Here is a 27,324-nt window from a genome sequence, read left to right on the forward strand (position 1 = left end):
AGGGGCTACTCATAAAGCGGGCCACACCCTGGACTGGCTTTTTCAGTCAGGATGTATAGAGAAAGTATATCCCCCGAAAGAGATTATATGGAGTGATCACAAATTAATATTATTTGATCACAGCCATAAATTTCTCAAAAAGTCACCTCATGTTCCTAATAGGAACAGTATTCCGAATTTTTCGAGAAATCTCACTAAAATATCTATTAAGGCTTTTAGTAACCACTTCCTGTTGAATATTGATAAGGCATCGTTTGAGTCCACTAAAGTCGCAGCTGAGAAAATAATTTTTTTCAATACGGCTATTACAAAAGCGCTCGACTACTTAGCCCCCCTAAAGAGAAATCATTGCATTAGGCAAGCAAATAATAATCCCCTCTGGTTCACCCAAGTGACCAGAAGTTTAAAATGGAAGTGCAGAGCAGCAGAGAAGGCGTGGAGAAAAAATCCGGCTCCCACCTCCAAGGAGGTATATACCGCAGCCCTGAGGAACTATAAACTAGGGATAAAAACTGCCAAAAAGCAGTTTTTCTCTGAAAAAATTGCTAATGCTAAAAATGCAGCAGCTGAACTCTTTAGAGTTGCAAAAAAATATAGCTAATCCAGTATGTAGACAGCCGGAAGAAGAAGCTTCACCAGAGTTTTGTAATATTTTATCAAATTATATTAACGAAAAGATAGAAATTATTAGGAACAATATCAAAGTAGTAGATATTCAGGAATCTTGTCCCATCTATGAAGGTACAAGATTCTCTAGTTTTGTGGACGTCTCTACTTTAGATATTCTGAATATCCTCAAGTCTCTCAGAGCCTCGTCCTCATCATTTGATCCTTGCATTGCGCAACTAGTGAAGGACGCCGCAGAGACATTGGCCCCCTTTATTGCCGACATTGTAAATACTTCTTTCTCCACCGGAACAGTGCCGGGTATTCTGAAGCAGTCTGTGATTATTCCCCTGCTGAAGAAAGCTAACCTGACACGCTCCGTGTTGAGCAATAATCGTCCCATTTCAACTCTACCGTTTCTGGTTAAAATCATGGAATGAGCCGCAGTGTGGCAAATTCAGCCCCATCTCGAGTCAATTCCATTCTCGATGATTTTCAATCTGGATTCCGACCAGGAAGAGGTCCTGAAACCGCCTTGACCAAAGTCCAGGATGATCTCTTCTGGGCCCTGGACAGAAATGAGGCTTCGGCCTTGGTATTGCTGGATCTGTCGGCAGCATTCGATACCATCGATCATTCTAGACTGCTTGATCGATTAGGGACTGTGGCAGGCATTGATGGTATAGCATTGGCATGGATGACCTAATTTCTGCTGGACAGGGTTCAGAGAGTAAGGCTGGGACTGCACTGCTCTTCTGATAGTCCCCTGTCCTGTGGAGTCCCTGAAGGGTCGGCGTTATCGCCGCTCCTGTTTAACATCTATATGAGGCCTCTGCTATATATCATCTGCCGCCACAACCTATCTTTTCATGTCTATGCTGATGACACCCAGTTCTACATTCCTCTGCCCAGGGATGGGGGGGCACAGATAACTCTGGCCACCTGCCTGGAGGAAATTCAAGCCTGGATGGGGGCCAATTATCTTATGCTCAATGGCTCCAAGACTGAGTGCATGGTTTTATGCAATCAGCCATGGTCGGGTGGTTTCCCTACCTGGCCGGACTCGTTTTCATCGGTCCCAGTGCCAGTCACCCAGGTCAGGGATTTGGGAATCATCTTGGACGAGAGATTGACGCTACGACCACAGGTAAACCAGGTGGTGAGTTCTTGTCACTTCCATTTGAAACTCCTGAGGTCGACTTTTCGCTTCATTGAAGAATCGCATAAGATCTTCATGGTCAATGCCATTATTGGAAGTCGATTAGATTACTGTAATGCTTTTTACCTGGGTTTACCTAATAACATCATGCACAAATTACAGCTTATTCAGAATGCCGCTGCGAGGCTACTCACGGGTGTTGGTCGTCGTGACCACATCACGCCATCGCTGAGAGCCCTGCATTGGCTACCCGTGAAGGAACGGGTTCTGTTTAAGACTGGATGTATGGTGCACAGGGCTACCCATGGCAAGGGGCCAGTGTACCTGCAGGAAAAATTCACCAAGTATGTGCCCAACCGTACCGAGGGAGCACAGTTTTGGAACTCCCTGCCTCTAAAATTGCCTCTAAAATTAAGGCTTGAGAATGATCTTTTTAAGTTCAGGAAGCTTTTAAAAAAACTGAGCTTTTCAGTCTAGCCTATGAAATTACATAGGTTTTTATAGTTCTTTGATCTGCTAACTATTTTAAATTTGATCTGTTCCGCTGCCTGTGTGTGTTTTTTTGGTTGTTGCTGTATTGTTGTTCTCGGCGCATCGAGGCCTACGGGTAACTGACTGCGTTTTGTACTTTTTTGTACTTTTAAGAATTTTAATAAATAAATAAATAAATAAATGACACATCCCAGGAAGCATCTCCATGGTTAACAGAGGACAGAACTAAAATTAGACTTGAGAAACTTAACATTAATAAATCACCGGGACCAGATGGCTTGCACCCAAGGGTACTTGGGGGACTCAGTCGAGCAATTGCCAGATAATTGTTTCTAATTTTTACTGACAGTCTACTGACTGTAATGGCACCAGCTGATTGGAGAAAGCACCAATTTTTAAAAAGGCTCCAAAATACATCCCTGGGAATTACAGATAAGTTAGCCTAACATCAATAGTATGCAAGCTCTTGGAGGGGATGATAAGGGACTATATACAAGATTTTATAAAGAATCGTTCTTGCTATACCAATCTATTAACCTTCTATAAGAAGGTAAGTTGCCATCTAGATAAAGGAAGACCCGTAGACGTGGTGTATCTGGATTTTGCAAAAGCATTTGACATGGTTCCCCATAAACATTTACTTTACAAAATAAGGTCTGTTGGCATGGACCATAGGGTAAGTACATGGATTGAAAACTGGCTACAAGGGCTCGGAATGGTCAGGGGTGGGTAGTGGGGTCCCCCAGGGTTCTGTGCTGGGACCAATCCTATTTAATTTGTTCATAAATGACCTGGAGGAAGGGGTGAACAGTGCAATCTCTGTATTTGCGGACGATACTAAGCTAAGCAGGGCAATAACTTCTCAGAAGGATGTGGAAACCTTGCAAAACGATCTGAAAAATGAATAGGGTGGGCAACTACATGGCAAATGAGGTTCAATGTAGAATTTTTTTAAATAATGCATTTGAGTGGCAATAATTGTAGTGATCATGTATAGTGTCCAACACAGAACCATAAGATCCAATGTACTGAAGTCAGAGAGTAAATTAGGTTGTTTCCGCAGCAACTCACACCAGGTTCTCCAGAGAACGCATTTAATGGATCTTCCAATAACATACAAAGTCCACAGACGATACAAGAATCCAACAGAGTATAATTCAGAATCCCATCTTCTCCTAGACCTGTGCAATGTTCATCATAGAGTGACAAGACCAGACTAGACTTTTAATGCCAGCTTGAGTCCTTCAAATATTGGACTCACACTGGAAGGGGGGGGGGGTCAACCAAATGTTCCCATTGAATGAACATCCCACAAAATCTAATTAACATCAATAAACACTTCCTTATGTAAGGAAGTACCAGGCCACACACCTAGGTCGCCTTAGATAAGATTAACACATCAAAGAATCTTCAGCTGTCCCTTTGATCTGTGTTTGACCACTAACACTTTTGGTCAGCAAACACCTTTTCATGTGTAACCTTGAATGCCTGTATGTAAACCATGCCATATATATTGTGCCTTTCATATACCACAATATTTTACAATACCTACATATCTATATTAATATTACTACATATTCCCCCACTTGGATCGGTTCTAACCACTAGAACTGATCCATAAATCAAGCATTATGGTTTGAGGTACTGGATGCTTTACAATGGCTCATATGAAATATTAAGTTGAGACTGGTTACATCTCTCTTCACCAACCTCTAAAATATCCCCATGAAACAGTTATTAGATAATATAACTTTAGACCATGACTGGAAAAGGATTCAGTAAACCTCCGTGGCCAGTATAGCTGTTAGGCCTCATTTCAAATATTGCTCCTTGTTTTGTAAATCACATCACGATCTTGAATATTGTGCCAAAACGAGCTGATGTCACCGTCCATTCTGACTTCATCACATCTCTCATCATCTCACTGAAAGTAAAGCCTGGTATGTTTTGGGGAGGTCCAATCCACATAAGTCCAGGATTCTCTCATCTCCAGGCTCAAAGTTTTCATTTTTAAAGATGCTTTTACACAAACACCAGCAATTCCTGAATTTCTTCCATCTTCCATCTTTGTAGTAAGAAGAACCATTAATGTATCAGCAGTCTTTTTCAAGGTCAAAAAGGTTTGGATAAATTCTGTGCTGCATACTAATTCCTTGCACTTGACACCTTCAATCATTCAAACCTTCAATATTCTGAATTTGTTGATTGCCAGCAACAATTTGCTTTCGTAACGTGCTGTAGGCCGACCCCTCGTTGCCTTTAATAGAGCTGTTCTTTGTATCATTCAGTCCATAATTCCACCAGAATGGTCTACCAACATATATATATTCCCCCATGCGACGGTATAGATATTATCAGCTTGACATCAGTGTTTATCAGATCTTCTGTGCAGACACATCAGCAGTGGAAATTCTTGCCAGTATTTTTTTATGAAAGGTAGAAAGGTCTCTTTCATCCATATGTGTCACAGCCTTCAGCATATTATAAATAACTGATTCAACAATGTTTCAAATCATGATTAGAGTGACGAATTTCACTCATCCCTCTTATAAATTTAGGAAAACCACCCAACCTACTATAATGTATGCTATGGCCAGCCATTGTGCAGCATAACCTCAGCGGTCAAATCTATTGATATCAAAATGCATTATGTCATATGTACAGATGTTATAAAATTATTCTAGATTTAAATGCTTTGCTCTGGTTTTAAGATTAAGTTCAAGTAATAAAACATAATAAAAAAGCAAAATATCGATCACTACAATAATATCAATGTAATCTGTACACTGGGGGAAGAACCTCTGAGGGAGAACCTCTGAGAGTATGCTGTCCAGTTCTGGGCACCAGTCCTCAGGAAGGATGTACTGGAAATGGAGAGAGTACAACGAAGGGCTACAAAGCTAATAAAGGATCTGGAGGATATTAGTTATGAGGAAAGGAACGTATTCTCATTGGAGAAGAGACGCTTGAGAGGGGATATGATTTCAATTTACAAATACCATACTGGTGACCCCACAATAGGGATAAAACTTTTTTTGTGGAAGGGAGTTTAACAAGACATGTGGCCACTCATTAAAATTAGAAGAAAAGAGGTTAAATCTTAAACTACGTAGAGTGTTCTTTACTGTAAGAGCGGCAAGGATGTGGAATTCCCTTCCACAGGCGGTGGTCTCAGTGGGGGGCATCGATGGTTTCAAGAAACTATTAGATAAGCGCCTGAATGACCACAACATACAGGCATATACAAGGAAATACTGACATATAATCACACACATAGGTTGGACTTGATGGACTTGTGTCTTTTTTCAACCTCACCTACTATGTAACTATGTAACTATGTAACATTCACTTATGAAATACCAGAGATTTGACTACCTCTGACAGGCAAATTACAGTGGGAAGAATGGTGGATTTAAGCTTGACTTAAGCAAAACTTGGTGGCATGTACAAACTTGGCCTATGATTCAAGGGGGATCTACAGGGACACTGTAATTGATTTGACGTACATAGGTACTTACAGGCAACACAAGGACCCTGCATTTCAGAACTCTAATTACCTTCCATACATTTTAGACTATGTTAGGATTGCTTTAAAGCACTCTTCTGTGCCAATTTAAGAGTGTTGCTTACAGATCCTAATAGACTGAAGAGGGCTTCTGGGGCTTCAAGAAAGCTGCTTGAAACTCACTGTAAGCTTTGTAAATGCCTGTCATATACTTTCTTTTTTTAGATTAGCATTAATAAAATGAATTAACAGATATAATATCCAATTTTTCCTACATTTGTGAAGCAGCAACCAACAAAATTAAACATACTTGTGTCAAAACATTGTGTGTTTCCAAAGCCTGTAGAGGCGAAAAGTAGCAATGCATGTCATTTTCAAATTTACTGTCTTAAGGCTAGCCTATGTGGCAGAAAAAACACAGTAAAGTAATAGTTTTAAGAGGTACCTGGCAGTGTAATTTATCAGAACATACCTTTTGCTCGACTTGTTGTTAATCCAGTATTGTGTTGAGCTCCCCTATAGTGTCTCTTCTTCCTCTTAATGAATAGGCACATCTCTTGCTCCCTGTCAGTGAAAGATGGGATTTAACTTTAGCCCAGGAGCTGAAGCGCCCAGGGCTTCTTATCTAGCAATACAAAATTCTATAGGAGAGATTGTAGCTTATCACTATAAGCACAATGCTTCCCCATCTCATCTGCCAGCTAGTGCTTCATACATGCATGTGCAGTACAATCCTCCTATTGTTATCCTGCGTTGGACCAAGACAAAAAAGGCACATGCCTTGGGCCCTGGTCTATGGGGGGTGCAGCTCTGGTAATAGTCCATCCTGTCTCTTCATTGCCTGGTCCTTTACAGCATTTAAACAGTAGTGTTGCTCACGAATATTCGTATTGCGAATATTCGTTACGAATATTGCATATTCGATTATTCGCGAATAACTCGAATATCGCGTCCAAAATTCGCTATTACGAATATTCACATTTTTTCAAATTTATTTTTAAAACAGATCACATCCTAGTGATCTCCATCGACGTCTAAAAGCATTGCTGGTATGATTAGAGACCCTGGGCCGAGTAGCTAAGCTGAGGCGATCCTTTTATGTTGATGAATATTCGCAATAGCGAATATTCGTATTACGATTATTCGCGAATACTTTCTCCGCCCTTCTTTTGCATCAGAGCCAATCAGAGTTCTCCTACCACAGTTGTCAGAGGTTAGCAACCTCCATAGCAACCAATAGGAACCTGCCTGCATGACCAGTATATAAGATCACTCCCAGCAGTATTTCAGTGCAGATTCACAAGGTGGCTAGAGAGAGTGGAGTGTTTCTGTGCGTTTTTCCAGTGTATCACATCTTCAAAGAATTTTCCATCTTTTGTCCTGTGTCATCATTTGCATTTCACCTCTTTAATGAGAATAATAACTGTTTAACATAAAGACATTTAAGAGATGTCAACGTAAACGGTTTACTTGGCTTTTTTTTAACTCAGGGGCCCCAGTGTGCGGTTGATCTTTACCTAACTCAATACAGGTCAGTCTAGAGGAGAGATCTGTATTTTCCAAATCTATGGTTATTCAATATTTATTAAACTAATCAATATACAAATTGGTCAAAGTAAACCCTCAAATCTATATAATAATGTATTTATTTTATTAATACCTTGTTGTTAGTTGCAGGGTCCATTACGTAAAACCACACTTTTTCCAAAGGGCAGGGGAAATTGAATGTTTCAGAATTTCGCAATCAATTTCGCATTCGCATTAGCGAAATTTTGCAAAAAAATTTTTTGATAAAATATCACGAATATTCGATTTTAGCGAATATTTCACGAATATTCGTCTATATATTCGTGATATATCGCGAAATCGAATATGGCGTATTCCGCTCAACACTATTAAACAGGACTACACAAGAAGATCATGGTTCTGGATGAGAGCTCTGTGTGCACCTTATAAACAGTGCACAACTGTCACAACGCCCTGATGATTACACAAGGAAAACAGCATCCCATAATCTCTGTATTCTACAGAACTGAGCTATTAGTTTGACAGCTGAGATTCTGCTCTGCATTCATTTATGATTTTTTTTATTTTTTATTATTGTTTTTTTTTTTTATTAAAGCCTAACTCCATGTTTTAGTGAACGTTTTATACGATGCAGTTCATTTGGGCCAAGTTGGTCTAAACCAGTGGTTCTCAACCTTGCTAGGGCCGTGACCCCTTGATAAAATTACCTAAGTTGTGGGGACCCCTAAGAGTAAAAATATTTTCGTAGCATGGGTTGTCAGCATCCAAGCCGAGACAAGTAATTTGCACCCCTAATGGACATTTAGCGCTCCCCGAGTCCCTTCCACTCGTACAGTATTGAAACCCCTTATGGTACATTTTAGGATGTGCCACTCTCTCTTTGTTCTCCTTTCTTTCTCTATCGTAATTTTTTGTTTTTTTCCCCCCATCCCTCTCTGTAGCCTTCTTTCCCTTATTCTTTCTTTCCCTTTTCTTTGTTCCTCCTTTTCCTCTTTTTCCTCTCCCTTCAATGTATTCTCTATTTTATTCCTTCTCTTATTCCTTGGTGGGGAGTGGGGGTAATGGGATGAGTGGCAGTGCTGGCGGGTAGTTGGGATGAGTGGCAGCGCTGGTGGGTAGTTGGGATAAGTGGCAGTGCTGGTGGGGAGTTGGGATGTGTGGCAATGCTGGGGGGAGTTCTGATCAGCCAACTTGATCAAGGTCATCTGCTGATCTGAGAACTTTAGTGGGGACTTTTAATGGCAACTATAATCAGGCAGGGTTACTCACTGTGTCTCAGACTTTGTGGTGTCTCGTAGCAGTGACACCTATGCCAAAATCAGGAGATAGGGTCTCCTCCAGCCCCTCCCACTTCACATTACTCACCAGTCAGCTGACCTCTAGTCTCTGTCCACCAGTCATGCCATGAACTGAATGGGCGGCTGCAAAGAGGCTGAGTGGGTGGCCGCGGGCTCCAGGAAAACCCCAGCTGGGCAGCCACAGGCTCCAGGGACAGCTCTGCTTGGCAGCCGCAAAAAGGCTGGGAGAGGGTTGCAGGTTTTAGGAACAGCCCAGGATTCGGTGACCCCTGGCAAATCCTCATTCGACCCCCGAAGGGGTCCCGACCCCCAGGTTGAGAACCACTGGTCTAAACAAACAATTTGACTTAAACTTCACTAACACATACAGCGTGAGTCAGCTCTATATGAACTATATATATATGTAGGGGACTCCTGAAGATCCTTGTGTCTTATCCCTGTCTACCCTGGTGGGATCTATGGCAATTTATTGGACCTTGGTTTTAAGAATGAGCTGACCTCACATGTGTAGGTGTTTTGGATAACCAATTTTTTTTTTGAGAATATGTCTGTCATTGAATTTTTAGCCCTTTGTTTGTTTTTATGGTTATTAATGAAATTTATACTTTTCTATACTACTATTTATACACTAATTTGGTATTCTGGGTGACTTTAGAGTCATATATGTATGAATATAATTTATTTGCCAGATTGAGGATGTTGCACCAATTTGCATACTTAGTAAACCTGGTTATCGTTTTCATGCTTGTAGTTAACCATAACATTTGTAGTTACATGTTTGCTATCCTAATAATTTTTATTAACTACTTGATTTGCTTCTACATTTTTTTTTTTTTACAGTTGAGTGGACCTTGGGAAAAATTACTCCCTTAATCTCCCTGGCGGTATGATTCTTTCAGAAAAAAGGTGCTGAAAGCGGTACCATTATTTGCAAGGAAATTTGGCGTTTTATATTGTAGGCCTGCAATTCTTAGGAATAACTCACTTAAATCTGACCAAACAAGAGACTAGTAGGCATCCCGGGTATGACATTTTTTTTAAAAACAAATTATAAATTATAATATAATAAATAATTATAAATAATTATAACAAATAATAATATAATTATAATAAAAAATATTCAATAATGTAATCAACTCAAAATCACTGAAATTTGCTCAGTTGCAGGATTGTCGCTGTCATTACTTTTATTTTTTTATTACGAATTTCCCCACAAATCGCTATCGCACAATTCTGCAAGTGATTATAATTTATTATCGCTGTTTTCTAGCTGCTCTAAAACCATTTTTGACATAAAGGGACACTTTTGGTTGCTATGGATAATCTACAGTTTGCAGGCAGAAAGTACAGTTTTTATTTTATAAAAGTACATGTAGGGCACTGGGCAGACCACTAGGGACAAGGGGGGGGGTGTATTTTTTACATACAGTACTTTAATCTATAAGATTACAGTATACTGTATGTAATGTGTTTGTTTACGTTTTTGAATTTGGCGCCGTTCTCCGCTCCCGTGCGTCGTAACGTCGCAGGGAACGGAGATCGGCGGCACACAGAGGCACTGTGTGAATTGAGCGAGGTCCCGCTGGATCGAGGTGGCATCGCTGGATCCAGGGACAAGGTAAGTAAACCCTGCCTATGGCTGCAGCAAGGCGAGCCTGAGTCTGACTCGGGGTTACCGATCGCAGCACGAAAATTTAACCCCGAGTCAGACTCGGGAATACCGTCAGGGGGGTTAAAGAAAGCTAAACAAGATCAATGGTGTCAATGGGAACTTATCTGAGAGGCAGAAATTGTTCATTGCTCAAGTAACCCCTAGCAACCTCTGGAGGAACCCTGGTTTGAGAAACTCTGGAATAAGCCCTTTGATATTACTTAGGCTATTACTTTGCAAGCTAATTAAAACCACAACACACAGTTAGTTATTGAAAGTTTTTATTTTTTTGAAAAAATATAAAATTTCATATCTTACACTACAAAAAAATGTACACAACCAAATGCACACATAGCTTTAGGGAAAGGAGAAAACAAAGGGGGTAATAACAGCAATGCTTTGAAGAGACACACAGCCTTATTTACAAATTGAGGACAATCTTGGTTCTGCTAAACTCCCATTTACTTTAATTACAGTAAAGTATAGCTAGCACATATCGTGTTACAGAGCATGGGCTTCATTTACACCAATTTACACACACTGTTATGGATTTAAGATTAAAGATTCTACCTATAAGCAAATCTTACTTGTCATCAAAGTACTTGTAATCAAAGTGAATAATTTAAATATAAATGCCTTTATTTAATCACTTACAAGGATCAATGTTGTGTCCTAACCATTAATACACAGCAACCATTTAAAGCGGATGTCCGCTGAAAAAAAATATTAAAAGCCAGCAGCTACAAATACTGCAGCTGCTGACTTTTAATATTAGGACACTCCTGGAGTCCAGCGCCGTCCGCAGCAGAGGACGAGCGATCGCTCGTCACTCTGCTGCCCCCCCCCCGCCATCCTCGGTGAGGGAACCAGGAAGTGAAGCGCTCCGGCTTCACTGCCCGGTTCCCTACCGCGCATGCGCGAGTCGCGCTACGCCTGCCGATTGGCTCCCACTATGTACTGGGAACCGAGTGTTCCCAGAACACAACGGGGGGAGGGGAGGTGACATCATGCCCGCAGTCTGCCCGAGACTGTGGGTGCAAATACCTGTCTTTGCACCCCCCTCCCCCTGAAATGTGTCAAATGTGACACCGGAGGGGGGAGGGTTCTGATCAGCGGGAGTTCCACTTTAGGGTGGAGCTCCGCTTTAATATGCCATTACCATCACCAAAGAAGAAAGGTAATTGGTTGCTTTGGGTTACCGCACATCCCTTGACATCACCCTGTGTTTTTAAAGAATGTCCCAGTGCATCAGATTAATTTATTTTTTTACGTATATAGGCGTGTGCTTATGATCACCCTTTCATTTTGTGCTTGGATATTGGTAGTTGTAATACAAAAAGCATAGTTCCAGACTTAATCCTATTTCTTTATATATACTGAAAAGAGATTAGAGCAGGGATCCTCAAACTACGGCCCTCCAGCTGTTGCGGAACTACACATCTCATGAGGCATTGTTAAACTCTGACATTCACAGACATGACTAGGCATGGTCGGAATTGTAGTTCCTGAACAACTGGAGGGCCATAGTTTGAAGACCCATGGATTAGAGCATCACTTGTAATAATCTGGTAAGATTTATGTAACGTTATCAATGGGGTTAATTTACTAAATGAAGGGAATATATTCAAAGTAAATATTCACAAAGCAAACAAGATGAAGGTAATTTTGCTTCAATCAACCAATTAAGTTCTAGCAAAATCCTGATTTTTTCTGGCTTTGCACATGATTGGGAATTCATAGTAAGCACAGGTTCACCATGTTTACTGTCATACACAGTGAACATACACATTTGCAAAGTGAAAAGTCCCCTACTTCTTTAGTAAATCAACCCTAATGTACTTGTAAACTGTATATATTTTATAGGGTGCTGACATGTTTTTATCATGGAGAATACAATTATTGAGAAAAGATCATGCCAAAACTAGTTTCACTAAGCAAGCATTCCATCGAAAGTGGATTTTCACCCCTTTATAGAAAAGGGGGAATTTGCATCTAAAAAAGTTTTCCCACACAAATTGATAAACAGCTAACCTTTGTGAAGCTATGTGATTTTTTTTAAGGATAAATCCACCTACATTAATGCCTCTTCTACTTTTTCCCATTTACTGGTGTTTGTTGCCAGTGCTTCTCAGGGCTGAAGTGTGAGATCTTGCAAAATGTTATAGTTAAGTTACTTTCTTACAAACTTAACAATGGTCAAACAATCACTAGCTATGCCAGATCTGGTGCAGATATTGTCAGTGGGCTGACCCATAGAGAAAGAGAAGGTATAAGCTGGCCACATATGATATTAGAATTGAAAAAGGCTGTGTGGTAAAATAAAGAGTGGGAAGAGCTATGGAAACTTGAACAACAAAATAAAAGTATTAGGCAAGTAAATATGTTGCTATATCTCCACCAGAAAATGTATTAACACTGTTATTAAATAACAAAGGGGAAGAGGGTCCGCTGTAAATACTGTTTTACGTTAGAGAGAAGAATACGTATCCACTATGGGTACTTTCTTGTCACTTACAGATCTACCAGTGGGCAGAGTTAGTAACCAAAAGGAAGACTCATAACTCCATTATGGTAAACAAACAACATACATGTTGTCTGCCTTAATAAACGATACAAACTCACAACAATGTTCTATTTCCACATACAAGACAGAGCAACCTATTTGATGAAATACTAATAATTAAAAAAAATATGTTTAGGTACACCTGTTAGCCTAGTACGAATGAATATAACAATGCCAAATGCATTGCTTTTGAATAAAAGGAAAGGGTAATTATCATGGTAACTGACCACATGCTGTTCGTTGCACTTTCTGCTTGAATATCTTTCCTGTAATTAGCACTTAAAGACAATCACTGAATGAATGCTTCATAAACCATTATACTGTCAAATGGGCCAGCAGTTTAAATATGGGTGCACACATAATTAGGTTATAGTCATAGAAAGTGCTGCAATAATTATTTTTTTTGTAATAAAGTTTTTGTGTGTGTGTGTGCTTTTTTTCTGGCACATTACCTGTAGAACAGCGTACTGCCACCATGTTACCTTGTGTTAATCTAATAGACTATTTCTATGCAGTGACAGGTAAACAGTTTGTTAAGTCTGTAAATGACTACATCACTTGTTATGTAAAATCTCTCACAGTGGGGAAAAAAAAATATATTCTCAAAGCACAAACATAAAACATATAACCTCAGATTAAAACCAAATTCATAGCTCTGGATTTCAGGAACTGGTAAATATACTTATCTGAATTTACCATTTACAGATCTGTAAACTGATAAACACACATAACCATTCTACAGCTGTAGGTTTCACTGACTAGTAAAGACACTTAAAAAGTCATTTGAGCCAAAATAGATATTTCAGTTTTGATAGATGATTGAGAAATGAACCACATGGCAGTTTTTCACATCTCTTCAGAACTGGATTGGTTAGATTTATATGCTTGAGTTCTTGGGTCTGTACCCTTGCTGTGTTTATTATAAGGGTTGACACGTCAACCTGCTGGAATTGCTATATATTATAAAGAATGCCACAACAGGTGCTAGAACATGAAAAGGTGCACAGGGACAGATTTGGGAATTATAACAGTGAGATATCTTTCTGTTGGTCTGTCCAAGATTTAGAAGCCAGAAACTGACTCAGCTCATTAAGCTCCATCTTTAACTAAATTATCAGGTTCAAACCTATAACTAAATCAGCAGCTCTAGGCTTCATTGACTCCTTATTGTAGTTTTAAAAATCAATTTTAATGAAAGAGATATTTTAGTCAGGGGGAAAATCTCATGCCAGAATTGTATGAAGTGAGATCGCCATTGAAAGATTTTCTCACAGCAGTAGTCTGCTGACTCCCACAATACTATCAGAAGTGGTGCATGCTCTTGATAAAAACCATATTTGCCAATTACTTGTTTATTCAACATTAGTATCTTCAAAATAATGTCCTCAAGCCCAACCAGCAGTTTATGATTTTTAGATAACCTTATAGGTAGTTATACTGTATTGCTGAGGCACCAGCTATTTGTGCTTATGTGAAGTTATCTACAAAGCATACACTGTTGATTTTGTGCACAGGTTTGGGGAATACTGTTTCATATTATGATGGTTCCACTGGGGAAGAAAGACAACAACTTGTGACAATTGCTTGCATATGTGACAGAAACAATGAATATATTCTACATTTGTCAATTCTAAGTTATATTTAGATACAGAATATTAGTGTTGATTTAATAAAAGTGTGAGTAATGTTATTTTAGCAAAATAAGGCTGTGATCACCTTAAATACCCATGGGTATTTTTTTTAAGGGTATACCCTTAAAAAAAACAAGCAAGGCTGAATTCTTGACAACAAAATGCAAGAAGGGTGCACCAGTCTAGTGCCTTACCAATGGTACTATTTATTATAATGTAAAACAAAGATAGTTATACTCAAAAAAGACAGATGAGTGTAAGGCACATTACATAAACCAAAATGTGACTCCAACTGTAGCCTCAATTTGTAGCTATGGATAGGCACAACAACACCCAATGCAGAGTTTAGAGAAAATCCTCTTCCATGGAGCTCTGAGCCTCAGCTCTGACAAAGAGGGTTTACCCTCAAAACATGTCAGAGTCTGCTCTGCTATGGGTATCATGTGTGCCTGAAAAATAGAGGCTACAATTGGAGCTGCTTTTTGGTTTATGTTATGTGCCTTACAATTACCTGGCCTTGTGAATATAATTGTCTGTGTTTTAATAAATGGTACCATTGGTAATGCACTAGGCTGGTGCAAACTTCTTGCATTTTGTTCTCCAGGATTTGGGACCCCCTGTCAGATGAGGGCTGCAAAACCTGGTGGCTACCTGGTGACCTGTGGAAAATCAGATTCTACGAGAATATCCACTGAGTTGTGTTCTCCAGCTGTGTGCCACTGTGATTTACTGTAACTGAACATGGAAATGTTGTCTTAGTGTAAGACTGGATGCCTAATTGAATATACTTACACTTTTTTCACTTAGTGAACATTATGTACTCTTGGGGAATCAATCCCATTTAATGAATAAAAAAAGTTCACTGAAATTAAATGTAAGCAAATCTGTCATATGTGAAGGAAGATTACAGGGCCACACAAAAGATGGAAATAATGTTGAAATTGCTTTCATTTGTTCATGCTAACTTTGTGGTGCTAACTTTAAGAAGCCTTCATCATTTGACTTCAAGCTAATAGCACAGAATAAAGTCATTAGTTCTTATCGTACCCGTGCAGGCATGTATTCAAAATTGCTGCACCAATGGCCAATTTAGTATGATTTTGCAACATTAATCTTAACACTTGGTGATGCAAAATAAATGTGTTGTTTTATATCATTAGTGTCTAAGCACTTATTTCTTAGTGGCAGATTCCCCTATAATTGTCCTTTTAGTTTTATTTTAACATTACAGATATTGTAAACATTTTACACTCCACCTAACACTTGTTAACATACTGCAAATGCTTTTAACAACTTGGAACTAAGAACAATAATGTACAGTAAGCTATAACACCCAATCAGATTTCAGCAGATTATTGTAGTCAAAACATGGAGTGATGGTTTCTGATCGGCTGCTATTGGTTGCAATTACTCCCCTTGGATAATTGCTCTTTTTCATTAGACATGTGCTTATATGACAAATATAATGTTAAATTATGTCTGTCAATGTTTTCATATTTACTGTGTTAAAATTTACCACAGACATAAGGCATGACAGGTGTCAATACTGCATGGATTTGTCAAAAATAAATATAAGATGAGTATGTAATAGTATCTGGACTAATAAAGCAGATATCACTAAACCAGAGTTACCGTATTTACTAGATTGAAATAGAATTTATACATTTAAAATAAACAATTCATTCTCTTAAAATTACATGTGGCTAGTAAAATTATCCTATACATTCACTGTGAACTGCATTGTGTATGTTTCAATAATTTTCATAAAAAAATAATAAAGAGCTAATCATAATTTGTATAATGTATTCTATAAGTTAGCTGCAATGATATTCACCATTTACAAATGGTTTAAAAGGGAACACATAAAATGTTTAATTTACAAACATGATGGTGTTGATTTATTAAGCATTATTAATGCCTTCCCAGAACAAATGAGTAAATAAATAACAGATATCTAGATTTTCCCTAAATTATAATTCTGCCAGTCAGGAATAACGAGATTGATGCATGCTAAAAGCCTGCCAAAGCTGAGTAAAAGCTACATCTAGTGCCCCCAATAGGATGTTGTACTCCCAGACTAAGCTGAAGAATGCTTTAAGGGCTTCAAGCATCTATAATGGGATTATAGATGATCAATCAGTTGCAAAGTAAAGGAACATTCCCAAACCTTAGACTTACAACTGTTATATAAGTTCAAGATTTACCAGTCAAATGAGATTTCAACACTTCTGGTCACTACTTGCTTTAATTATTCCTAGTCCAATAAAATTCCCAACATATAACTACAGGGCTTAAAAAAATTATGAAAATACTATATCATATCTATCGTATATGAAAAATCTAGATAATACTGCATGCTAAATTGCTTGACTCACCATATGAGTGCCTTCAAACAAGTTGCTGACATTTAGAAATATAGATGCTTCTTTCCTTAAAGGTGCAAGCTACATATATATTTATTATGCTAATCGCTACTTAAAGCGGGGGTTCGGCGGGATATCATTTTTTTTCTGTGCAATAATCCTCAGGGCTTACCTGTACTCCTGCACTACCAGGGTGTCCCACTCCTAGAGCCGGCGTAAGCACTGTAATTCTAAAAAGAAGATTTTATATTCTCAGGCGATGGACGTTTCCATCTTACCTTTGGGCACTTTGAAGCCGTCAGGGTCTTCTTCCGGGATACGGTGAATGCTGGCCTCCCAGCATTCACCGCTCTATCCCGCGCATGTGCAGTGTTGACGGCGAGCGTCGCCGTCAACACTACACTGATGCCATAACAACGGCCGGCGTCACAAGCTCACGCCCCGTTGTCCAGCGCTTTTTTCGGAGGAGTGTAAGAAATAGATTGACAGGACGGGGGAGAATGGACTTACACGCCCATTCCCCGCGGGGGATTTTGAGTGACAGGACACAAACGGCTGCTGAAAAGAGGTAAGGAGGACTTAAAAAAATAAAATAAATGGTGTGGTTACTGTGTCTATGCCTAGCAATTGCATAGACCTAATGTGTAAAATCAGGGTGAACCACCGCTTTAATTTCAAATTAACCTATTCTGGAACAGTGACAAAAGCTGGGCATACATGGGACAGTTTGTTTGCATGCTAACAGTGGGCTGAATGAAAAAATCTGAACAGGTTCCCCCATACACACAAGTAAGGTGAATGTGGGAATCCCAACTGTGTTATTGTATTCTGGAAGCGGGGACTCCTCTATTGTCAGAATACAATTATCAGCACTGCAGCCAATTGGTCCCTGTTGAACTGACTGATTTTTAATTATCCATGGCCAACTTAAGTAGTGAAGAAGAGATAAAAATAGTAGTCCTTGATGCTACACTTTTAAAAAACCTAAGCGGAAGCCATACCTGGAAAAAGTACTTAATAACTGTCACATTACTAAGCACCACCATCTAAAAAAGATAATCTTACTGAGGAATGTTCAGCATCCAGAACATTTCCAGGTATGTTTGATGCCTTGGCATGTTGATTGGGACTTTTAGCCAGTCCTCCTATATTTGGGTCCTTAGGGGTGCCTAGGCATGGCCAGCATGAAAAGCACACATGCTTTGTATACAGCAGCAAGAGAGAAGTTAACACTAAAATTCTCCTAGAACTGCTAGAACTGCCAGAACTAACAGCTGAGGAAGGTGAGATTCACAAAATACACAATGCTGTGGCTTTGGGGGAGCTACAGGATGCAGGATAGAGCCAACTGGAGAGAAAGCAAGCTGGCACATGGGTAGCACATGGGTAGCACAGCACCTTCTTTTTCAAGCCTCATCTTGGAAAACAAGCAACGCTGGTGGGGTGACACAAAGGATCCACCATTGGCTTTGTTCTTCAATGTCAACTCTCATGTGGACAAATGGGGGGAAACATGGGGGAGGTCCTGTCAAGTAGGCTCTACAGGAATCCATGATTTTTAATGGAGGCCAAGCCTATGTCTCCTGTTGCATTTCTTGGTTGCATCTGCTAATGCAAGACAGTTAAGTAATACACTTTTTCTTTATAGGCTTTGCTTTTATTTTTGTTTTAAAAATAGCAACAGAGTCCATTTAAAACAAGTAGGCAATGACAGCTATGGTATTTGTATTATAAGATGTAAAGACCATTTTAAATATCTCTTCTACCAAAGATAGCTTATATCAAAGGACATGAGTGCCATTTTCATATTTTAGGACAGCCCACAATAATGTCTTTCAAATGGGCAGAAATATGTGAGCTGTCTCTGATTACTAAGGGCAGCCATGAAAATTTGCACTCGCCTACTCGCATTTGGCGAGTAAACAAATGAGGAGGGCGAGTATGGACAGGTCTGTGCTGACTCAGGAATGTGTAGCCAGTGCCCTCCACTGCGCTCAGGCTCGCAGTGCACCCGTTGAAATACATACAGTCAGCCGTCTGGGACCGCCAACTCCACCTCCTGCCACACATCCCTGCCCAGGCTCGCAGAGCATGCTGTTCAATAGGTGTAAAGAGCCACCTGGGACCGCCCCTCTCCGTCCCTCTCTGCCTCCCTCCTGCTGCCCATCCCCGCCCAGGCACACAGACCGTAGACTTCAAGGGGCATAAAGAGCCGCCTGGGACCGCCCCTCTCTAGCTCCCTCCTGCTGCACATCCCCGCCCAGTTACACAGACCGTGCACTTCAATAGGCATAAAGAGCCGCCTGGGACCGCCCCTCTCAGCCTCCCTCCTGCTGAACATCCCCGCCCAGTTACACAGACCGTGCACTTCAATAGGCATAAAGAGCTGCCTGGGACCACCCCTCTCAGCCTCCCTCCTGCTGCACATCCCCGCCCAGTTACACAGACTGCGCACTTCAATAGGCATAAGGAACCGTCTGGGACCACCCCTCTCCACCTCCCTCCTGCTGCACATCTCGGTCCCCCGGAGTGTAGATGACTGACCCCTGGCTGCAGAATGGTAAACATGACAGTGTGCTGGAGGCATTGGTACAATGAGGGATTAAACAGGATGTGTGTTGGGAAGAAGGAGGAGGGGAGCATGGGATTAAGAGAAAGCATGTGCTGGATTTGGGGGGGGTTATTCAGAGGCATAGATAAAATGGATTGCAAAGTGGGGATGGAAATGTAGGTCTGAATCTATGCCTCGAATTCCCCCCTCCCCTAATCCATCATACCTATGCCTTCAATTCCACCCCCCCAATCCATCATACCTATTCCACACCCGAATCCATCATACCTATTCCACCCCACCCCCAATCCATCATACCGTACGATAGATTGGGGGAGTGGTGGTGGAATTGGAGGAATAGGTATGATGGATTGGGGGGGGTGAATTGGAGGCATAGGTATGATGGATTGGGGGGTGGAATAGGTATGATGGATGGGGGGGAATTGGAGGCATAGGTATGATGGATTGGAGGGGGTGGAATAGGTATAATGGATGGGGGGGTGAATTGGAGGCATAGGTATGATGGATTGGGGAGAATTTTGAAAGCATAGATGTGCTGGATTTAGGGGGGGGGGGTTAATATTGGTAAAGTTGTTGTTGTTCTTAATATTTATTTTTGTAACTTAATCCTGAATAAAGCATTTAACAGTGTAATTTCATGAGATAATTTACAAGGACGTGATTAGGGGCAGGCCGTTTAGGGTTTGGGTGGGGCAACTGGTGGCGAGTAACTCTTAAGGCCTGGCTAGTAGCTCAGGACTTGAAATGTTGAGCCCTGTACTAAGGTATACTCTTCTGAGATTTTATCCTTATAATTGCTTTAAAGGACAAGTTTACAGCTTTAGTGAAGTTGTTCTTTGATCCCCCCTCAACTGCAGTTTACCTTGGATAGTACCTTCATCACCTATACAGCAGTCTTGTGACAAGGTCCTGAGTGGCTCAACTTCATATTCCACATTCCCCATTTATTCCTAAGGGTGAGCTTTACTTTAGGGGACTGATGGAAACTGCCATAAGTATGGCATGCCCAAAAAATTAATAGGGCCATGGTGCACAGTGCAGTATGACGAACTGGTTGAGACCTTGTCAAAAGGAAGATCATTGGTTTGAGGAGGAAGATAAGTATTATCTCAGGTGAACTGCACTGTGGGGGTTATTAAGGAACAGTTTTACTAAAGGTCAAGTTGTATAACATCCCTAGGTAACTTTTCTAGTGGGTTCCTAATTGATGCAAGCAAAGATCCGTTCTTCTTACGCATGTTCAGGTGAACACAACATCATCTTGTTCACTAAACTACAGTATATGAACATACATTTTCCAAAGTGAACATTCATTTGCTAAGAAAAATCGTCTATATATCTTTAGTTAATCAAGCTCTATGCATTTGTTTTCCTTTTCTTTTTTAATTGTTTCAAACCTTTTTCCATCCTAAAACTTTGCAACCAGTAATAGCAGCTGCTAAAATTTCTATAAACAATAATGCATCTGTACCTTAAAGTCAACACATATAGAATCCTAGTAATGCAATTATCACAACTATGTTTAGGAATAACTAGGTAGGCTTGAATATTTATAATTATGAGTTATCTAGTACTATACACTCTTTCAAATAAAACTAATAAACAGAATTTCGGGCCCAACACAGTCTATGTGCCAGAATCAGTTCTTAGAAGGAAAACATAATTAATAATTTACAGTTACATCTTTGTAATCATGTATTACATGTATTACATTTCAATTGGTACCGCAAAAATTGCAGATGATTTTCACAAAGGTGAAACACAGTTTTCACTATTCATGACATATGCATTTTAATCACAGCATTGGCAAGCAAATGTGCTATAGAGCTGAAAACTATATTCGTTTCTGTATTGGTAAAGGCTGACAACAAAAGAGGATATGTGTAGGAAAGTATATATGAGAAATATGGGCTCATATTTTGGAAGACCAATGTTTTGCTGTACAATCAAAATGGTTAGCTTAATTGATGATTTAACGCAAAATTAAAGCATGAAAGCACTCTAAAAATCCTAAGTTAAAAATAGTGCATGCATGCACACTTGCACAATTATGTGTCTTGTGGCTTTTTCAGAAGGTCTCCCAGCTGCTGTGCAGGCACGTTGCAGGATCTGAGATTATCTATGACCTCTAGGCTTCAGCTCTGCTGGTTAATCAGCTCAAAGGTTTATAGGCATTTCACTCCTCAATTTTAGCTTGTCATTATGCTTCTACATTTTCATAAGAAGCAGAGACCATCACTGCACAGAATGATGTGGCTCCCCCAAGTCCTGACCTGTGTTCTTTCCTCCTATTTGAATGACAGCAGCATTTAGTACAATAAGTAACGAGTAGCATGGATGTGGAGATAGAACCAACCCATTACATGCCCAGTTCATGGGAAAACATGAAAAGAAAATTTTTGGTGAGGGCATATTTGTGCCATTTCCATCAGATAGTAGCACCTCTTTGTCACCTACCATTAATGCAGAGGAGGCAAAAGATGACAATTTGAAAATATGAAACGGGTAATGCTAAAGGTTTTGCAAATATTATTGCAAACCCAATTTGTAATTTGAAATGTCAGAGTGTTTGCATAAAAAAGATACTTTAGTTCTCCTTAAGACAGGAAATAAGCACGCCGTTTGTTTTTTAATGTTCTATAGCATCTGATGGTGCAATCCCTACGCAAAGGTGCTAGTTTCATTTGAATGAGGGTATGAACTTTGGTGATAAGTCAGAGTGAAGGGCCCGGCCTAGCATTCAATTATCAGAATAAAGTTTAGATATGTATTCTATGCAATGCAAAAGTGTAGAAGTTCTGTAGCAATTCCTGTAACAAAAAAAGACATAAAGCAAAATTTTGAAAGCAAACATCCTAAAACTAGAACACCTTGAGGGCAAAAGATGAAATGTCTGTTTAATCATGTATTAGAACAAGTCCACTTAGTAGGTTTAAACATATACCCTGTTTTATTTTAGTAAGATTTTTGCTAAATAATGTCTCAGAAATGATTGTGGATAGCTGTTCGGGGACAGGAAAGATGGATGTATTTTCATGTTATCTTCTTTTACTTTGTATTTAAAATATTTTTCAGTGTATCACGGAACGGCAAAATATAGACATAAGTGGCAGCACAAAATGTACCTGGGAGTGTAGTAAACTGTACAATATATACATGGTAATCCTAGTTATCATTTAATGCATTAACTCAGTAGAGAGCAAACAAATTGGGAAACTCAGAACACAAAAACAAAAAATAAATATATTGTATTTGCAACTGATCAAGCAACTTGTTTATACATACACTTCCATACCATAATGCTGTGTAACAGCATTTTTTTTTAATTTACAAAAAAAGATAACTATGAAGAAAATCTAAACATATTGCTCTTCAATACACTTTTGTAGACAATTGAGACTTAGTAAACGTCAGAAAACTGCAGCTTTTCCCCCCCTAGGCCAAACATGGCTACAAAAACTTTTTTTTTAAAATGATCCATTCAAGTAAGTCCTTGGAAGTATTTAGCGTGCTGCTACAATAAAAGCACTATGAAGATGCTATATACAATTCCTGTACAAAGCATCAAGGGAAGTCCTTTGTAACAATAGCCAAATAACTGGCTAACCTCACGTTAGGCCTCTACATCCAGTTCTGGGTCCCATGCATGTAGCAATTACTCATGAAGAATGATGACACGGACAGAATAAAAAATAAATGGAAGTTTGAGTCAAATACTGTTTTTTTTTTTTTTTTTTGAATTATCAGTTGTATGTTCATTGTGTCACTTTCAGTTTTTCTATAGCGTTATACTTCCCTTTTTCCTTTTTCATTTTTTCTATGCCTATAAATCTCTGGACAGGTTACAAAGTGCAGGCTTGCTTGGATGCAGAATGGTACAATTACAACGGCACCATTCCATTCAATAACTGGGCTCTCATTTCCTGGATGCTATTCATTATCTTCTTCTGATGACCAGCCAAAGTCACTCCAAACCTCTTCAGATCACTAAAGAATAGAAACACACAGGATTTTTAGAAGGTTGGGGCTACACAAATAATAAAAAAAAAATCGAATCAGCACTTCCACTAAAGTTGTGTTTTAATAAAATAATACTTTTAATTTAAAAAAAGAAATTCAGTCAAAAAGTAAATGTAACTACTGGTAAATTGCATACTTCACCTGAATCTTTAGGTCGCACATTTATATTCCCATATTACAATTTTAATTTAAGTGAAAAAGGTTGCACTGTGTTGCCCTGTGTTGCCATCAAAGGCAAAGCATACAGAGTATGGGGCAGATCAACGTACATCGTCGCATTGTTGCGGCCGGCGTAGCGTATCTCTGATACACTACGCCGCCATAACTTACAGCGTAATTTCCTTATCCTCAAAGAATTTGTGCCGTAAGTTACGGCGGCGTAGTGTAACTTTGGCGGCTTAAGGGCGCGCAATTCAAATCAATGTGATGGGGGCATGTTGTATGTAAATACTACGTAAATCGACATAAATGACTTTTTTTTAACTGCGCATGCGCCGTCCGTGGGGGTTATCCCAGTGCGCAAGCTCGAAATTAACCCAGAACAAGCAAATGCTTACGACGGTGATGTCATTCTACGCAAAGCCGTATTCGCAAACGACTTACGCAAACAACGTAAAAAATTCAAAATTCGACGCGGGAACGACGGCCATAATTAACATTGAGTACGCCTCATATAGCAGGGGTAACTATACGCCGGAAAAAGCCGAACGCAAACGACGTAAAAAAATGCGCCGGCCGGAAGTACGTTCGTGGATCGCGGTAACTAGCTAATTTGCATACTCGACGCGGAATTCGACGGAAACGCCACCTAGCGGCCAGCGGAAAAATGCACCTATGATCCGACGGCGTACTAAGACGTACGCCAGTCGGATCGAGCCCTCATTCCGTCGTATCTTGTTTTGTGGATACAAAACAAAGATACGACGTGGGAACTTTGAAATTACGCGGCGTATCAATAGATACGCCGGCGTAATTCGTTTGTGGATCTGGCCCTATGTTTATAAAGCATGTGACTTTCATCAAACATTCACTGGTGGCGAATCGGTAAACATGATTTAAAACACATGCAACTGGAAGTTACAAATGCAGTCAAAGTTGGTGAATGTCTGATACACTGCTTTCTTAGCAAAGCTAAAGTTCAAGTTACACACGTATCTAAAGGGGTCATAGAAAACACAGATTTCCCCCTCCCTTTGCACTAAAAAGATTCCTACAGAGTTTAGACAAGAGAAAAAGAAAACAGGCTCTGCTGTGCTGTATCTTCAGAATATCCACAATGCTCCAAGACACCAGTCTAATGAGTGCATCATGCGTTAAATCTTTTGTTTTTGTGTACAACATCTAATCTAATTAAAGTAATTAGTAAAACATTTATTTTTAAAGAATAAAATACAGTGGCCCCAAAGTTATTGATTAAAACAATGTGGCTTCTGACCTCTCAATAAAACCTAAAGCTGGGGCATATTAAAGCTACCAGGAACAATATGATTGTTTACAAAAATCTAGTGCTTTTAATTAAACAGTAGATGTACATACTTACAGTCATATAAGAAGATCAGCAAGGCACAGTAATAAGTAGTTATGTGGTTAAGTATGAACCTATCTGATGAGCAAATAAGAATGCCCCTATGCATATTATGGGGGGGACTTACTAAAATTGGTGCAAACAGAATCTGGTGCAGCTGTACATAGTAACTTCAACTTGTTTAATTAAGCTCTGACAACAAAACCTGGAAGCTGATTGGTTACTATGAACAATTGTACCAGATTCTGTGTGCACCAGTTTTAGTAAATCTCCCCCTTCTTCACTATAACAATGCATTACTTACTCCAAAGTCACCTGGGTCACTGCATCCATTGAAGTGTATCCATTCTCCATAAATGTATCTGTGTATCTGCCCATCTTGATGCCTTCAAGCCACTCATGTACAGATCTATACACAGCATTACCTGCTGGATTATGTTCTACCAGTAAATTTGATACCCTATAATGCAATATGCACAAATGATTAAAATAGCAATGCCATGTAATATAAAATAATATATATTTTATTAAAACAATTGGTCTGCACAAACTAAAACTTAAAGCAGGGGTTCACTTGAAATATTTTTTTTAAAAGCCAGCAGCTACAAATACAGCAGCTGCTGACTTTTAAAAAATTAACACTTACCTGTCCAAGTCGCCCGCGACGTCGGCAGCCGAAGCCAAGCGGCAGCTCGGCTCTCGGCTTCCCCCACCGCCATCCTAGGTAAGGGAATCGGGAAGTGAAGCGCTACGGCTTTACTGCCCGGGTTCCCTACTGCGCATGTGCGAGTCGCGTTGTGCAGGTCCCACTGATCCCCGCTGTGTTCTGGGAGCAGAGTGTTTCCCAGAACAAAACAGGGGGGGGGGGGTGACTCAGAGGGGCCGGACTCCCGCGAAAGTGGTGCAAATATCTGTTTTATACAGGTATCTGCACCCCCTCCCCCCTGAAAGGAGGGTGGGAGGGTTCCGAAAAGCGGAAGTTCACTTTTGGGTGAACCTCCACTTTTATGCCAACAAACAGCTAATTACACCTTTGAAATGCATGAGTGGTTTTACCATACCAAAGTATTTCTGTTAATCCAGTTCTGAGATTTACACAGCCCTGGTACATAACACTTTGAACCTGGGGGCCAGACTTTTCTTTGCTATCATAGAACAACACTGCTAGGTCACCACCCTGCCTCAGCCCATGATTACACAGTGAATCACAAGAAACTGACTTATGAGATCATCTCTTTGGGCCAGATTCACAAACAATTACGGCGGCGTAACGTATCCCCTTTACGTCACTCCGCCGCAAGTTTTCATCGTAAGTGCTTGATTCACAAAGCACTTGCGTGTAAACTTGCGGAGGCGTAGCGTAAAGTCGTCCGGCGCAAGCCCGCCTAATTCAAATGGGGCGTTAGTTCTGCGCATGCTCCGTTAGGAAATTTCCCGCCGTGCTTTGCGCAAAATTACGGCGCCCCGACGTGTTTTTTGAACGGCGACGTGCGTTACGTCCTTTCGTATTCCCGGACGTTTTACGCCAAAAAAAAAATTGAAATTCGACGCGGGAACGACGGCCATACTTTAACATGGCTGGTCTAACTCTAAGCCATGAAATAGCAGGCTTAAGTTTGCGACGGGAAAAACCGACTAGCGACGACGTAAGAGAATGCGACGAACGCGCGTACCTTCGTGGATCACCGTAAACAGCTAATTTGCATACCCGACGCGGAAAACTACGCAAACTCCACCCAGCGGTCGTGGAAGTATTGCATCCTAAGATCCGAAGGCGTACGAAGCCGTACGCCTGTCGGATCTTAGCCAAAAGCCGTCGTATCTTTGTTTGTGAATTACAAATAAAGATACGACGCGGCAAATTTGAAAGTACGCCAGAGTATCAGCAGATACTCCGGCGTACTTTTTCTGTGAATCTGGCCCTTTGCTTACTCCTCCATTCAGCATGTACCTTATGAACATAGAATATCTGAATGGCTCCCAGTTCTGTCCCTACCTTTGTCAATGCTACTGAATAGGGCATTCCAAGAGGCTGGAATTACGTCAAATTCAAGTATTTCAAATACATTTAATGATTTTTCTAAAAAAAAAAATATGTTTTTAATGCCTGGTTCAGCTTAAAAAAAATATGTAGTATGTTTTGGCTTTTTTAAATATATACATATATATATATATATATATATATATATATATATATATATATATATATATATATATATATATTGTTGTGTTTGCCTTTCTGAAAAGGGGCAGTGGTGTGAAGTAATCATTACTACATGTATTCTATTTTTACAGAAAGCTTATGCCAGCAATTTGCATTAAATAAATGGCATTTTAGTCAGCAGATATTTTTATACACCCAGTAATTTACAGGTAGCAGCACAATTTTTCATAATTAACATAATTTAATTT

The 27,324-nt window shown here is 39.9% G+C and overlaps 1 protein-coding gene across 3 annotated transcripts in view; it reads right to left on the reverse strand.

Annotated features, from left to right (window-relative positions):
- Positions 1-22,530: 22,530 nt before the first annotated feature.
- Positions 22,531-27,324, reverse strand: part of EPHA5 (EPH receptor A5) — a 389,544-nt gene continuing 384,750 nt past the window's right edge. For 2 of the 3 annotated variants that reach the window (XM_040324659.1, XM_040324651.1), the window contains exons 15-16: positions 25,217-25,372; positions 22,531-23,354 (exon numbers count right to left, since the gene is read on the reverse strand). In XM_040324659.1, the coding sequence (XP_040180593.1) occupies positions 23,249-23,354; positions 25,217-25,372 (262 nt within the window). In that variant the 3' untranslated portion in view covers positions 22,531-23,248. The remainder of the gene's footprint in view (positions 23,355-25,216; positions 25,373-27,324) is intronic. The other variant, XM_040324667.1, reaches the window with a different exon arrangement.

This window comes from Rana temporaria, chromosome 1 (assembly GCF_905171775.1).
Source record: "Rana temporaria chromosome 1, aRanTem1.1, whole genome shotgun sequence".
In the NCBI taxonomy this organism is placed as follows: Eukaryota; Metazoa; Chordata; class Amphibia; order Anura; family Ranidae; genus Rana; species Rana temporaria.